General features: G+C 41.3%; 1 protein-coding gene across 1 annotated transcript; it reads left to right on the forward strand.

The window, feature by feature from the left end:
- Window positions 1-6,443: 6,443 nt before the first annotated feature.
- On the forward strand, window positions 6,444-13,321 carry UPK3A (uroplakin 3A). The gene is made up of 6 exons (XM_059817169.1): window positions 6,444-6,498; window positions 7,330-7,485; window positions 10,173-10,452; window positions 11,679-11,761; window positions 12,242-12,374; window positions 13,234-13,321. Exons 1-6 carry the CDS (start codon window positions 6,444-6,446, stop codon window positions 13,319-13,321), a joined length of 795 nt encoding a protein of 264 aa, XP_059673152.1.
- Window positions 13,322-13,823: the final 502 nt, after the last annotated feature.

Consider the following 13,823-nt stretch of genomic DNA (forward strand, 5'->3'; position numbering starts at 1 on the left):
GCAAATGCCTTCTACAGCATCAGGTTGACTTTTCTTCCACCTTCAATCACTGACCAAAGGTATTTACTGCCAAGCATATCTACCATGCACATCACCTCAAAGAAGCTGTAGAAAAACACTGAAGCACCTCAGCCTATTGTAAACTGAAACTCATGTTAAACTACAAACCATACAAACACAGCTGGGTCAAGTGCTTCTCTCTCTTTCCTAGAGCGATTGTGAATCACAGTAGTTTACTACATCAGGATCCTTTTTCCCCCCCAATCTCTTGTTCTAGTCATATTCCAACTGTGTTTGTGCACGAGAACTTGCTGTATACCATGTTATCAAACCATGAGAATGCACTCCTTAAAAAAGCAATCTTTTGATGCTGTTCATTGACTTACAGAGATAACTCAATACAGGGCTGGCAGCATTCCTGCTTGACGTGTTCTCATGGCTTCTATTCAATTAAGAGTTGAACAAGAACTCACTACTCAGAAGCATACTATAGTCCTTGGAATACTGAAGAGGAACAGAGATGAAACCGAGCCATTCAAACTTTATCAGTAGGAACCTATATGCAAATTCTATAGAGGACTACATTGTCAAACAACAAACAAAATGAGTGTAAGTAACCAGAAACATGGATGTTGTTTAGAACATAAATTTTGACTAGCAGCAGATGGGCATTCAGTACCTACACTTACAGATTACTCCATCTTCCTGTATAGAGGATCCAGACTAAGCAACATCTGATTCACCTATCTCTTTTTAGGGGGTAGTTCTGGTTTGGGGTTTTTTGTCTGGCTGTTAACTTCAAACAGCATCTATCAGAATTTAGCGTAAAGTATTTCAGCTACAACATCAAGACTGTAGTCAAAAACAGCATACACTTTTTGTTCTTCTGGGAGCAATGAATTAGCTAGTGGGTTACAATTCAGTGAGTAAAGGAAGTCCTAACAGAAAGCTTTTTCCATTTTTAATTACAACATTATGGACCTAATTCATCATTTTGTTAGAAAACTTCTACCCTGGTCTGACTGCAGTGGAATTTGGCATACTGATCAGTACAGGAGCCTCGTTGTGTTGTACTTCACATTCATATAAAACCACAGCTATTGCACCAAAGTTCAGCTGAGTCTCAAGGGTATTAAACTGGCTTCTTAAAGTGATATTTCAGGACTCTAGATTTAGAGAGGTATTCCAAGCTCTAAAAAAATCTTTGTGAGGGAAGAGCCTACTTTTCAGCCATTACAGAGAGATCCTTCTCAATCCTCAAATATTAGTCAAGTTTCATGTCATTAAAATGCATTCTTGCTTGCAAACCCAGAAAGCTAAATTTTATTTACCCGGTAAAATTAAATTAAAAGGGCTCCATTATACAGCTAATCAAGAGCCACCTGAGGACAAAGGTGAGGGATTACACCCACCGCCTAGGGAGGCCTGCTTTCTCACACCAGCCAGGGAAAGGGTCATTGCGTTGACCCACGTCACCCCAACGCAGTCGAGTTACGTTTGCACAAAGCCAGTTAACAGAAACTGCAGCCTAGGGAATGCAGCCAGTTCACAGGCCAGGAAGATTAACTTCATCCCCTGTCATCTTTGCTTAGTTCTTCATCAAAACCCGTGTTACTTTGATCATAGATATAACACACAATTACCCAACCACTCTGAATTACCAAAGATACTTTCTCTTCTTCCTCTTCTACAGCATTGTGACTCCTCATTATAACAGATGTTTAGAACAAGCCCCTCAACCAACAGTGGAGTCACTGAAGTAGGAAAATATTATCATTTTGTAAGTGAAGAAATGTGGGACCAACCTACATTGACCTGCCTGACACAAATGATCCATTGCAAGGGGCAGCTCTGAGAAGGCTGCAGCAAATGGTGCTTGCTTTTATTAGGGACATCTACCCTATCACTTAAGGCCAGGACTTTCATAAAAATGAGTACTTCTTAGTGATTCTTAACAGTATGAGATGAAAGTTCAAGCAGATAACTGTAGATAGTAAGACATTTCCTCAGCAAAGAAAACAATAACTTCTGTGTAACAAAGAGGCCTTTCATTTTAACCCCTGGCTCCTCCAAGCTGCAGATGTTTCAGTGTTCTGCCATTGTTCAGGGTTTACTGCAGTGATAAGATCTTATATGTGATTTCTGAGGGGAATGCAAGAAGGACCGGTTCTTCTGTTCATAAAAAATTTACCTCAATGGAGCCATGCCAATTTATATTAGCCCTGATTTCTTAAGTAGAAAGTTATTTTCCTTTCCTGATGTTTCCATTGCTGACCTTTCAGGTTTGCACAAAATCAATTGTCACCAGATGATAAAATAAATTCCAAGTTCTCATCTTTCTAACTGAGCCTTCATGTTTCCTTATGGACACATGAAAGATTTCTAATTTAAGGAGATCAATGGTTCAGTGAGCCATGCAGCTCCTATCTGTGCACAGATGGGACCCCCACTCAGCACGTAAGTCTGTTCCTGTGCTGAATGTAGGATGGGGCTTATCTCCGTCACACTGGTCCCTTTTTAACAAAGTGGTTTGCAGAGCTCTTCCAGAGATTCATAATCTGTACATGCAAAGAGACTGTATTAGGAAAGGAGGAAGAGAGACCCTGAAAATAAATCCTGAGGCCATGCTAATAGGTGTGTTGGTTTTATGATCGGAAGTGAATGCCCCTTGTGGCAGCAACAAAGGACAGAAATACTTCTCTAGGAAGCCAAAGACATATCAAAGACATTTCAGAACTGCACAACCATACCGGGCATCCCTGTGGCCTTTGTGCAGCAGATCTTGTGAGACGTGAATCTCCTACTGCCTTGAAATATTCTGGGAAGACTTTGAGAGAGAGAAATGTCATAAGAGGTGTTTCACCTCCTGCTTCAGTGAGGAGTTTTATCCCTGGATAAATGGGAAATTTCTTGCTTCTATCTGTAGCCTTATGATATAAATACAGTGCAGTAGTGACTGAAAGTTATTTATCATTAAATGAAAGTTCCCATTGCCAGGATAGCTTGGATTTCCAGACACTGCCCATGACAATCTGTTACTAACACCAGTCCCCAGAACAAACAATTCTGAAGTCTGTAGTAGCTGACCAGTAACTTCTTCAAATAGATTTTTTGGTTTCAGTGCCACTCTCAAATGGACAGACGTTCTTATCATAACAGCAGTACGACAGCTGCTTCCCTTGCGGTTAACCTCTGCAGACCAGATGATGCAGAAGACCGAGCAGTAGATGTGGTTATAGTTCCTGCCAGATCATGTCTGAAGAAGAGTGACTGGACAGAAGGAAAAAATTTTCCATTGTTTCTCATTCCAACTTGTCCTTACTTTCACAATATTTTATAATGCTGCATCTCTGTACTTGCCCATTTTTTAACTGTGTCAGCTCTCCACCACTCTCTCAAACCTTGATCAACTGTTTTATCAACTTTTTTTTAACCATCTCGGCATTCTCTTCCAGATTTCCCATATTCATGAAATGCTTTTTAAAAATTAATTTACAAAAGTATTACTCTTCTCCTCTTTCATTCCTCAAGGTCTACACCCACCAGGTTATCTGCAGGAAATTACAAGCTAATAATAGCTATGCAGAAAACTAGTGAGTGTCTTCAAAATACTTTAAAACAGATTCTATGTTTTATTCGTCTTTCTCACCCTTTGGATTAGATTATCTCTTGACTGGTAGATGTCACCACCATGCTTTTTAATCTCTTTATTAAACACTGTAATGTCTCTACACGCAGCTGGGCTTGCAAGGGGCCCATAAATTTTATCCCATGCAGTGGACCGGAGAGATGGAGCACAGCAGTGTATGGAGGGTTATCTCTGCTACCACACAGCCAACAATGTAAAGAAGGTTAGGAGTTCAGATCCTGGAGGGTTCCATACATTTCATGGCCTTTTGGGACTTCAGGCCTCATCCTCCTCAATCCCTTATGGGCTTCACACAGCCCTGGAAAGCCAAGGCTACAGGCAAGTTTTGTTCTCATGAAGCCATCAATCCAAACTGACTCTGGAGGCTTCTATGAATTACTCCAGAATTGCCCAAAGGCAACACAGAGCAAGAAAATTGGCATTGTTGCTTAAATGAAGACATAGGATTTACATTGATTTCTTCTCTTGCGCTTCCTTCAGGGAACACTGTAATTATACTGAGGTTAAGTTTGTTCATGGTAACATCCTTTAAATTCAGACCAGCTACCCCGACTTCAGTGGAGTTAATATGGATTTACACAAGTATAAGCAAGGATGAGATCTGGTCCTAATTTAGGACACATCTGCCAGCACAGATGGAGCTGAAAGAGTTTACTGTCATGTTAATTTTCTACTTTTGTTTGAGATTCTTCTGAGGATGGAACAAACCCAACAATTTTAAAATCTTGCAACACAGGCAATGTTATCCTCCCTTATTGTGGCTGGTGAATTCCACCAGAGCACAAGATGGCCTTGTGCTCAAGTAAATAATGATGGCTTAAAAAAATAGCCTCATGAAAAATAATGGCTAAAATTTTCATCCTGTAACCACTTTGAAAGGTGATTAACTTTCTGTGATGAGCAGCTCTATTGACATACTTCTGGCTGTTGTAAAATTAATCGCCTGAGTAACAGTTTGCATTACTGTAGCCCAAGGAGCAATTTGCCACACTCTTCATCTAAGCAAGACTCCAAGAAGGTCATGCAGAATTTTGCATGAGTAATATGTGCTGAATTTGTTGTTTGATGGCTGTGAATCTAAAAAGAATAATTGCTACCTTTAAATCAAAAATTTTGTTGTGATTCTGGGCCTTAATCTGTTGATTTTTAAAACTGGTATTTTTTTCTGTTGTCTGTTTTGATGCTTTAAAAAGTGAATGAGGGAGCAGCGGTTTCTTATAAAACTTCGAAGAGTACTTTATAGTACATGCAAGTGGCTTGCATGCCATGAAGTAGAATATTTCTTTTTCTCTGTCATCCACTATGTTGTGGTGCCTATTTTTTTTTTTTAATTAGGCAAATAATGTGTCTATTTTCTGTCTTAAGGAAGAAAAAAGCCACTGCTGATTGCTCTGGAAGGGCTACCTGTCTAAAGAATTCAGGATCTGATTTTACAGCAATCACTATTTGGAGAAAGTATTGATTTTATGATGGAGAAAGAGATCTTGTTGTTGTTAAGCTCTGCTTTTATTGGGGAGTCAGGAACCTTACAGTTTTCGTGCCTTATTATATTGCTTTAAGGGATAAAAACACTCTTGAGCAGATCAGTACCAAGTTTGCACAACGCCCTAGTGTAAATGTTAAAAATCAGATTCCTAGGAATAAAAGACAGAAGGGTAAGATCTTTTCTGGCTTAATCTGATTTACCTGAGTATTTATGCCAGAACAGGCTTAGAGTGCATTGTAGAGTGAGAAGGAATAATACAACTCATTCTTATTCTGTAGCAGTGCAAATCTAGGGTAACTCCTGTACTCAATACTCTCCCTCAAAAGCAGTGTGAGAAAAAAGTCAAACCAAACACACTGAAGATGACGTGCAGAATTTTAAACAAAATGAGACACATATGGGGAGGAAATTGCTTTATAATCATTTGATTACATATTTCAAACAGATTTCTGGGGCCCATGGCATATCCATAAAGGAGATAGATTTGGTAATGTAACTGTAGTGATATTAGTATAAATCTGGAGTTGCTGCAGTGACATCATGTTAGCCCCATTAATTCTATAAGATCTTGCTGATACTTATTTTTTCCTTTCAGTCTCTTTTAAGTGGGTGATTAATAATTTTGTAATCTGAGCTGTTATGTAATACACCATTCATAATAGCAATTACTCATCAAGAATATTCTCAGCTGAACAATTTGGTACAACGGGTCAGATTCAGATTTCCCAGTGGTTTGCTCTTCATGTAGTTGCCCTGAATCACATTAGGGTTAACCAGAAGCAGAAGGCTTATGTTTTTCAGGATGTAACCCAGGAAACACAATTCAGAAGACAACTGTAACCTCTGTTAAGGCTGCCCAAATGTAGAGCTCTGAATCAGAATCATCCATGATGCAGACTGGATGCAGGGTTCAGATATTCAGTTCCAAATTTTCCCTATGTGAGAAATTTTAAGTTTTTAGACAGAAGAAGGTAAAGAACAAAGCCACCTACCAATGACACAGGTGGGGAAAAAAACTCTCTTTACACCCATAGCACTGCTGAGAACTACACTGGTACCTAATATCAGGTGGAAATCAAAGCTGCAACACCCTTCCTCAGCTGGGAGCAGATAATAGCTGGGGGATTGGTGACACCTGAGCAGGAGGGGCAATATGCATATAGGGAGGTGCTGAGGGAGTAGTGGAATCTTGTGGAAAGGAGCCAGTGTGGTTGACTTCAGGGAGGGAGTGGATGCGGGAGCTCTTTGGTGGGGGCTGCCTCACAGCATTGTTTTTCCTTTTGTGGCAGGTTTCTAGAGGGCTCAAGCATGTGTAGCCGTTGGGTTGTTTTAGCCTTTTGCTGCTTGGGACAGCTGTATGCGGGTAAGAAGCATCTATCTGCAGTCTCTTCTCCTTTTTTGTTGCTTCTCTCTTTGTATCTCTTCCCTTTCTGTTTCTCTTACATTTTTTTGTTTTGTCTTGTGTGCCAACTCTCTGCTCTAGGACCTGTGTTGGGAGGGGAGTTTAGGGCTTCAAACATGTATTCTGCTGGAAGATTGTGGAAGTGTCTCTACTGTAGCTAGGCTGGGAAGGAGGAGGAGCTGCTGAATCTCTCCCTTCATTTTTAGTTAATTTTCCCCAGGAGACTGGAGATGGGATGAGCTTGTGTGGGGAGGGGGGAAGTGTCTGACATCAACTTTATTCTAGTATCACTTGCTCTTTCCAGTGCCTCTCCCAGTTTTCCTTTCTGTAAGGTTTTACTAAATCTCTCACTCTGTATGTTAACAAGTCTGGTCTATAAAACCTTGTTAAGACTCCTTATTGATAAAGGATTCAAGAACTGACTGTACTACTTCTGGTGCTGACTCTGGATGGGGGAGGCTGTATGTGGGACCCTAAAGACAGAGATTCAAGTCTCCCCTATAATAAGGCTTTGCCTCTGTCCTTCTGAGGTGATCCATATGTTTGAGGAGCAACATCTCTTACCTCCCTCCCTAAATCCTTGGATTCTCCATTTTGCATTAAAGCAAAACCCCTAACACTCAAACTTTCCCAGGGCAGGTAGGCTGTTTCCTGCTCAGCTGCAGTTCACATCCCCCTTTTATGCTGTAGTGTTTGTTAGCGGTGCCAGATCAAAGTCAGAGTGCCCTTTTGAGTTGCAGGGGGAGAGGAGAAAGATTTTTCAGGCACTTTTTTGGTAACCTTCTCTTCTAGATCAAAGCTTGAAGCCTCAGATTGCATCCCCTCAGCTTGCTACAAACAATCCCACTCTCACTACAGTTGCTCTAGAAAAACCTTTCTGTATGTTTGACAGCTCACTGCGTCCAAATAAATCTTACGTCATCTACTTGTATGCAATGAAGGAATCAGGTGAGTATCCAGCATTACGCCTCTCTGGAAGATAACCATATGATGTGGCCGTTGCGTGTAATTCTTCACAATTTGATGGGAGTGGGTCTGAATGGGGGAAAAGAGAAAAATCTGTAGCTGTAAGCTATGTACAAGCTGAGCCTCTGGTCTCAGTTTTCTCCAGGGTAGTATTATAAAATAAATAGCTGTAGTATTTCAATGGGGCTGATTAACAATAGCAAGTGCTAGTACTGTGTTAGCTGACTTCCAGTAGGTGTGGAGCAGCACTATCAGCTACAAATGTTTGCCCAAATCTTGCTAATGAAACCAAGTGGACCACAGTTCGATACCTTATCTTTGTCTAAACACGAATGCCTTGTATAAAAGCCTGAATTCCCCTAAGTAAGTCTTCTGAGAGAAACTGGGTAACTGCTGCTGTTTGCTTCATAGTTAGGGTAGCCAGCCCATGCAAGGACTAAATTATTTTTTTTGGAGACAGAGGCAAGCCATGCTAGACTTGTGGTCAAAGATGCTTGACCCATGGGTTCATTCATAAAATGAATTTCATAACTGCTTGGCAATGAAACATTGCTGGCAGTGACCAAGAGCTGCCTTCTCTGTTCCCTGCTGCTCTGACAGACCGTTTTGAACGCCAGCTAGAGCAACTCCGTAAGCTGACAGAAATAAATGACTTCCTTATATCACTCCTTCTCCCCTGAAGGCTGTATGCAGCCTTCTTTTCTGAGTGGCGCATAGAAGAGATCTTGAGGGGGGCAGCAGAGAAATTGGCCAACAGACAAAATGGTCTAAAACTTCCACTGCTGATTGTTGCCACTTTGGACAAGGTGGAAGGAGGAGGCCTTGGACGGGTAGAAGCTGTAACCGGAGACACCATCCCATACAGCTAACATAGAAAATTGTGAATGCACAGCCTTCTGAGACACATCCCATTACTGAAGTGCACATCTTCGTATGTCTAAAACAGACTATATGTGCGTTATAATTATATAAAAGGCTACTGATACCTAGTTATACCTGCAAATATGGTATTTTGTGTTAGAACTTACATCAACGACCCCACCTTCTGCAGATTCTGTGGCAAAAGCTTCCTACACAGATGGGTGAACCTCTACAAAGGGGGTTATATACAGAGAAATCTCTTCTGCTGCTTTTAAGGCAAGCAAATGCAAACGTGTTACTTGGCAGACTGGGAGGAATTTTGTTTGGATTTGTCTCTGGTCTGCAGAGAAGCCCATTGGCTTACCCTTGGATGCCTTCTGGAGCCGGGAGAAGGAAAATTTGAGAACTTAATTTTCTTAACACTGTATGTTTAGCTCTGCTGGTAATGAAATGTGTCAGCATACTACAATGCTGAGGGTCTAGCAAATTTCTGAAGAAGTAATGTATTTAGCTCTATTCTTGTTAATGTCACTATCAGACTTGATCTGTTTAGTAAAGTTTTAAAAAAACAACCAAACAAAACCCAACAAACCCTCCCCAAACAAACCTGCTTAGGCATTGGCTCTTACTTGCTCACCAGAGCCAGGCTAAGAGTTATTGATGTCGAGAGTGGGAGAGCAGGAAGGCCTAGCTGTGAGAAATACTGTAATTTGGGGAAGCAGCCTAAGAATAGAGCAGGACTTAGCTAGTATTTGCTTTCATATTATTGGCTTCCATTGAAGAGAGGGGTGTTGGAGCTCAACTAACTTAAGCACTGACCCTTAAGTTGTATTTCTAACCTGTGCTAGAAACTTTTCCCTTTTAAAACAGGCTTAATTTTACATCAGATCATAGTTAAAAACTTCTCATGACCAAGCAGTTGCAAGAACTCTGCTCCAGGAGCACAGCAGAATGCTTCCAAACTGAAGTAGTTCCCAATGTACCGCAACTTTGGAAAAACTGGTGTTCCCTTGCTGCTGACAGCACTGAACAGGTGGAGGGGGCCCCCCAAAAAAATTTAACCTGCAGTTGCAGACCTTGGGAGCATCTCTTGGGACTTGTGCCTTGGCTTTGCAGCAGGAAATGTTTCGGAGCTGCAACTGAGCTTTCAAACTACGTTGTAAGGCTGGGCGCAGATTCACGCTTTGCTTGAAGCTGTGAGCACTTTCGGACTTTGAGGCATGCTGTCTCATGCCATAGTATCAAGAAGCAGTGACACACCTGGCTGGCCAGAAACGCAGATACTGCATCTGTTCATGCAGCCTCTACACATTGGTCTGCATACTGTGCAGTTCTGGGAGGTCCAGCTGCTGCGTGACCAGAGGTCTAAGGGTTTCTGCTCTGGGAGATGGGAGAGTTGTGACTCTGTAGGAACTCTGCCTTGGCCATAGCATCAAATCTGAAATGGCAGGATTTACTGGATGTATATTGGAGCTGTGTGTGGCATGGGGGAAGAGCAGCCTTTGCCACCCTCCCTACTCTATCAGATCCTTCTTGGAAAAGAGGAATTTTGGGAGGGTGGCTACTAAAAAGTACTACTCTGAGATATGCTGTGGATCATTCACAGTTTCTGAGGGACAAGTGTAAAAAGCTTCATCAACAGATAAGGAGGAAGGGGTAAGATCACTACACAGCCAAACTGGTAGCAGATTTTTGGTTTCTCTTTTGAGCGTTTTGGGGTAGAAGAGCAAGTTGCCAAGTAAATACAGGGTGAATGGAAAGGGCTGAACTAGTTCTAACAGCCTTGTTAAAAAGCATCTCTCCTGCAGCAAGTGCAATAAGCTCCCTGGTGTTCGACAACAGCAGCAAACCACTTGACAGCACCTTCCAACAAACAAGCGGAGGACAGCTTGGACCTTACAAGGCTGCCTTGTTCAATGTACCCAATTGTGCATCGCCTCCCAGACTTGCTGATGTAGGAGATATCAACAAAGTTTCTGATGTCCTGAAGCAATACCTCTTCAGAGTCGGGGATGATGGGACTTGTTTGTACGACCCAAACTTCCTAGCTGTCTGTAACCCACCTCTTGCACCAGCCACAACATACAGGTATAATTCTTATTTCTTACAAGGTGATTGCTGCTCTTAGAACACAATAGGAACCAACACTGAGTCTGTAATGTTCCTTTGTTAATGGTATGATGTGAATTACCAGTCCCTAACTGAAATGGTCTATTGCAAGGGTAGTTATGAAGATGGCTTGACTTCGGTCTAGCACCCTGCAGATGGTGCTTTGTGGTGCCTAGTAGTGGTAAGCTCTATCAGGTTAAATTCATGCATTGGTAGGAAAATTCATGTGTGAACTGCTAGATCTATACCTATGTTGGAGTAGGTAATCCAGTGACAGCATCTGATTAGAAACTGCTGGTAGAAAAGGATTTTGACTGGAAAATGATGTTGAGATTATTCACCATGTATTTTGTGTTAGATGATTCTGCCAAATTGCAGACATGGATCTGGCTCTGCTTGCTTTGTTTTGATGGGATTCTGGGGAGCCAAAGTTATCCTTGGTCTCCAGCTCCAGGAAGCCCTGATGTTAGTGGAGACTTCACAGTGAGGGCCAGGTGGCTTGCGGACTTGTCTGATCCCTGTTGTCTGGGGAAGCTGGCCATCTGGGGAATTTGGGCACCCTGACAGCTGCTACCTGAAATGCTTGTTTTGCTGTTGCCAGCTATTTAAAAGCCATAGTAAAAATGGCAGTCACATGGAGCTATATCTGCTGTGGAGACCTAATATGCTTCTGAAACAAAATACTACGGGCTCTTAGGTTTGTAAAAACTCAAAAACTGTCTTGTCTCTTCTTCAGGACGTTTCTGAAAACTCAAATTATCGTGGAATGGAAACTTAATTTCTTTGCCAAACCTGATGTTGGCCTGTCTCTTCAGTACTCTCCTCTAGCAGGGAAAGTGCCAAAGATCTCCATTGTTGGACAAAATCTTTGACTTCCATATGGAAATCAAAACCACTTGCTGCCCTAAATAATGAGGGTCTTCACAACAGGGAATAGCAAGCTGGGAAAACTGTTGTTTGAAAGCTATAATCTGCTAAGGCTCACAAGAACAAAGTGCAAACTGTGCATGCCATAGCACAGAATGCTTTTCCATGATTAATTCTATTTGTTCTTTATAAGGTCTCTGGAAATAGTCAGTTACCTTTGACTGTCTCCATCTAATGCTTTGGCAAAACCTGAAGTCCAACCAGCTAATCCAGTAACTTAAAAATGCTAGTAAGGAAGCCCAAATTTGAAATATCTAATTTAACGCTTTTCCCCACAGGTTTAAATACGTGTTGGTAGATAGCACTGAAGGTATTGTGAAAGACCAAACTCTCTGGTCTGATCCAATGAAAACCAGAAGAGGTGAGTCTGTGGCTTTGCTCAGGTCTTCTGAATAGCTGTGCTTGCCTTAGGACACTATTGCTCCTATGAGCAACACCTAGTCCTTTCCTAAAGTTTTAGCAATTTTGTCAGCCTTTCAGTGTTGGAGTACCAGACTCAAATATGGAATAATTCTCTACTTTTGTGTACTTCAAAAGAATTCTTTGAGTGAACATAAAGTTTGTACATGCAGTTTCAGATTTGATGCATGACATGGTATCTGGTGCTGTTGACATTTCTCAGTAATACAGATACTTGTCATGCTAGCTAACCTGCTGAGGAAACCTTATAAATTCTAAATGTTGACATTGAGCCTTAAACCTGTTTCCCATAAATCATCTAAGACTTTCAAGTATAGACGTAATCAATTTGCCTCTCCTAAATCACCAGATTTCTCTTATTTGGTGGGGGTGTTCATGGTCAAAAATAGATCATAGGAACATTCTTTCCATGCTTTTCTAGTTAAACTTCCCTTGAAAATTGATACCTGGCCTGGTCGAAGGAGTGGAGGCATGATTGTCATTACATCGATCCTAAGTGTTCTTGTGTTCCTTCTGCTTGCTGGCTTTCTTGCTTCTGTGTCCTCTGCTGTCATGTAAGTACTGCTACACCATCCAACTTCCAGTAAGAGTACCTAAACCTTCAGTCATCAGCATTTTTCCCTATGGCTCCAAGCCACTGTTGCTGGTCTTGTTTGAGATGACAGACTAGATGGTGTCCTCCAAATTTTGAAGCTGGTAATGGGAAAAGACTACTTTATCATAATCTTCCTTAAGATCAACAGCTCTTATAATTATTACACAGCCCTAAGCTTATTAGCTACCAGACTTTAGTAAGGAAAAAAACCAGTAAAGTTGCCCATACTTAAAGCCTGTATAGTCTTTCTTATGTATTGCAGCTTTCCATCTATTCGGGAGTTTGGAAACTGTCTTAAGGAGTGCAGGCATTTGTAATGATTACGTAATGTTCTAATTAATGCCTTGATTTTAATTTATTTGCCTCCTCCCCAGGAGAAATGTTACCCCTTCCCATTAATAAGTGAGGCTTTGCTGGAGCTGTATAACTCAAGAAGTCTATGCATGTTCCCTAGTATTCTATGCTCCCTGCTCTAGGAAATCAACGAGGCCTGATTGATTCTGAAACTGAACTTTTGGAGGAAATTAACTAAATTTTAGAAATGGTGGGTATCTGGGCTGCTAACACCCACTTCTTTCATCCACTTGAAAATGATGCAAGTGCTCTGTATTCAGTCAGCTCTGCCAGGCTCTCCTGGATTAAAGATGTGGGAAGCAAAAACTGCATTGCAAATGATTATTTTAAAAAATTTATGGCCTTCTATGGGCTTCTCTGATGTTAAATGATATAAGTAGCAATCAGCCTTTGCAAAACGCTGTGACAGTAGGCTCCACTCAGTCTCTATTGGAACTTAATAAAGCCTTTCACTTGCTCACCAGGGGATCGGAAAAGTCTTCCACAGAGACGAGGCAAATGTCTCAGACTATTCAACAAAACGAACCGAGACCACAGTTAAACTCTGAGTGAACAACCTGGTTCAAGTCAAGGGTGGAAATGCAACTGAATTGCTACTTGTGCTAGACCTATGGGACTGTCTCTCTACTCAATGCTAGTCCAAAACAAGCTACAGAATGCAAACAGACAACTGAAGATGAACGGCATAGATGAAATAAGGACAACTTTTTTGAAGTCTTGCATTATATCCTGTCTTGTCCTAATGAGATTTGATTTAGTTAATTGCCTTGTATAGCACATATCAAATGCCTGCATTGAAGAAAGAATCTTCACGAGAACCTTCAACTTCAGTGGTGTGATCAGAGGTTGTCTAGTACATACATATCATCTGGAGTAAGCATTACTGCACACCTCTCACCTACTTCTCACAATCAGATGAACATGATGTAGCCATTTGTGTTGTAACCTTTCTTTATAGTAACTGATAAGGAATAAAGAAAAACAAGCTGCTTTAGACAAAGATGTTCTTAGAGAAAACTAGGGATTAAAAGGTAGACAACAGGGAGTTACTGCT

Source organism: Gavia stellata, chromosome 4 (assembly GCF_030936135.1).
Source record: "Gavia stellata isolate bGavSte3 chromosome 4, bGavSte3.hap2, whole genome shotgun sequence".
Lineage (NCBI taxonomy): Eukaryota > Metazoa > Chordata > Aves > Gaviiformes > Gaviidae > Gavia > Gavia stellata.

What these genes read in the sequence shown, in the direction of transcription:
- UPK3A (XM_059817169.1), top strand. Translation starts at nt 6,444, where the DNA reads ATGTGTAGCCGTTGGGTTGTTTTAGCCTTTTGCTGCTTGGGACAGCTG. An exon ending in TCCAATGAAAACCAGAAGAG is followed by an intron (nt 11,762 to 12,241) that starts GTGAGTCTGTGG and finishes ATGCTTTTCTAG; the next exon opens with TTAAACTTCCCTTGAAAATT. An exon ending in TCTGTGTCCTCTGCTGTCAT is followed by an intron (nt 12,375 to 13,233) that starts GTAAGTACTGCT and finishes CTTGCTCACCAG; the next exon opens with GGGATCGGAAAAGTCTTCCA.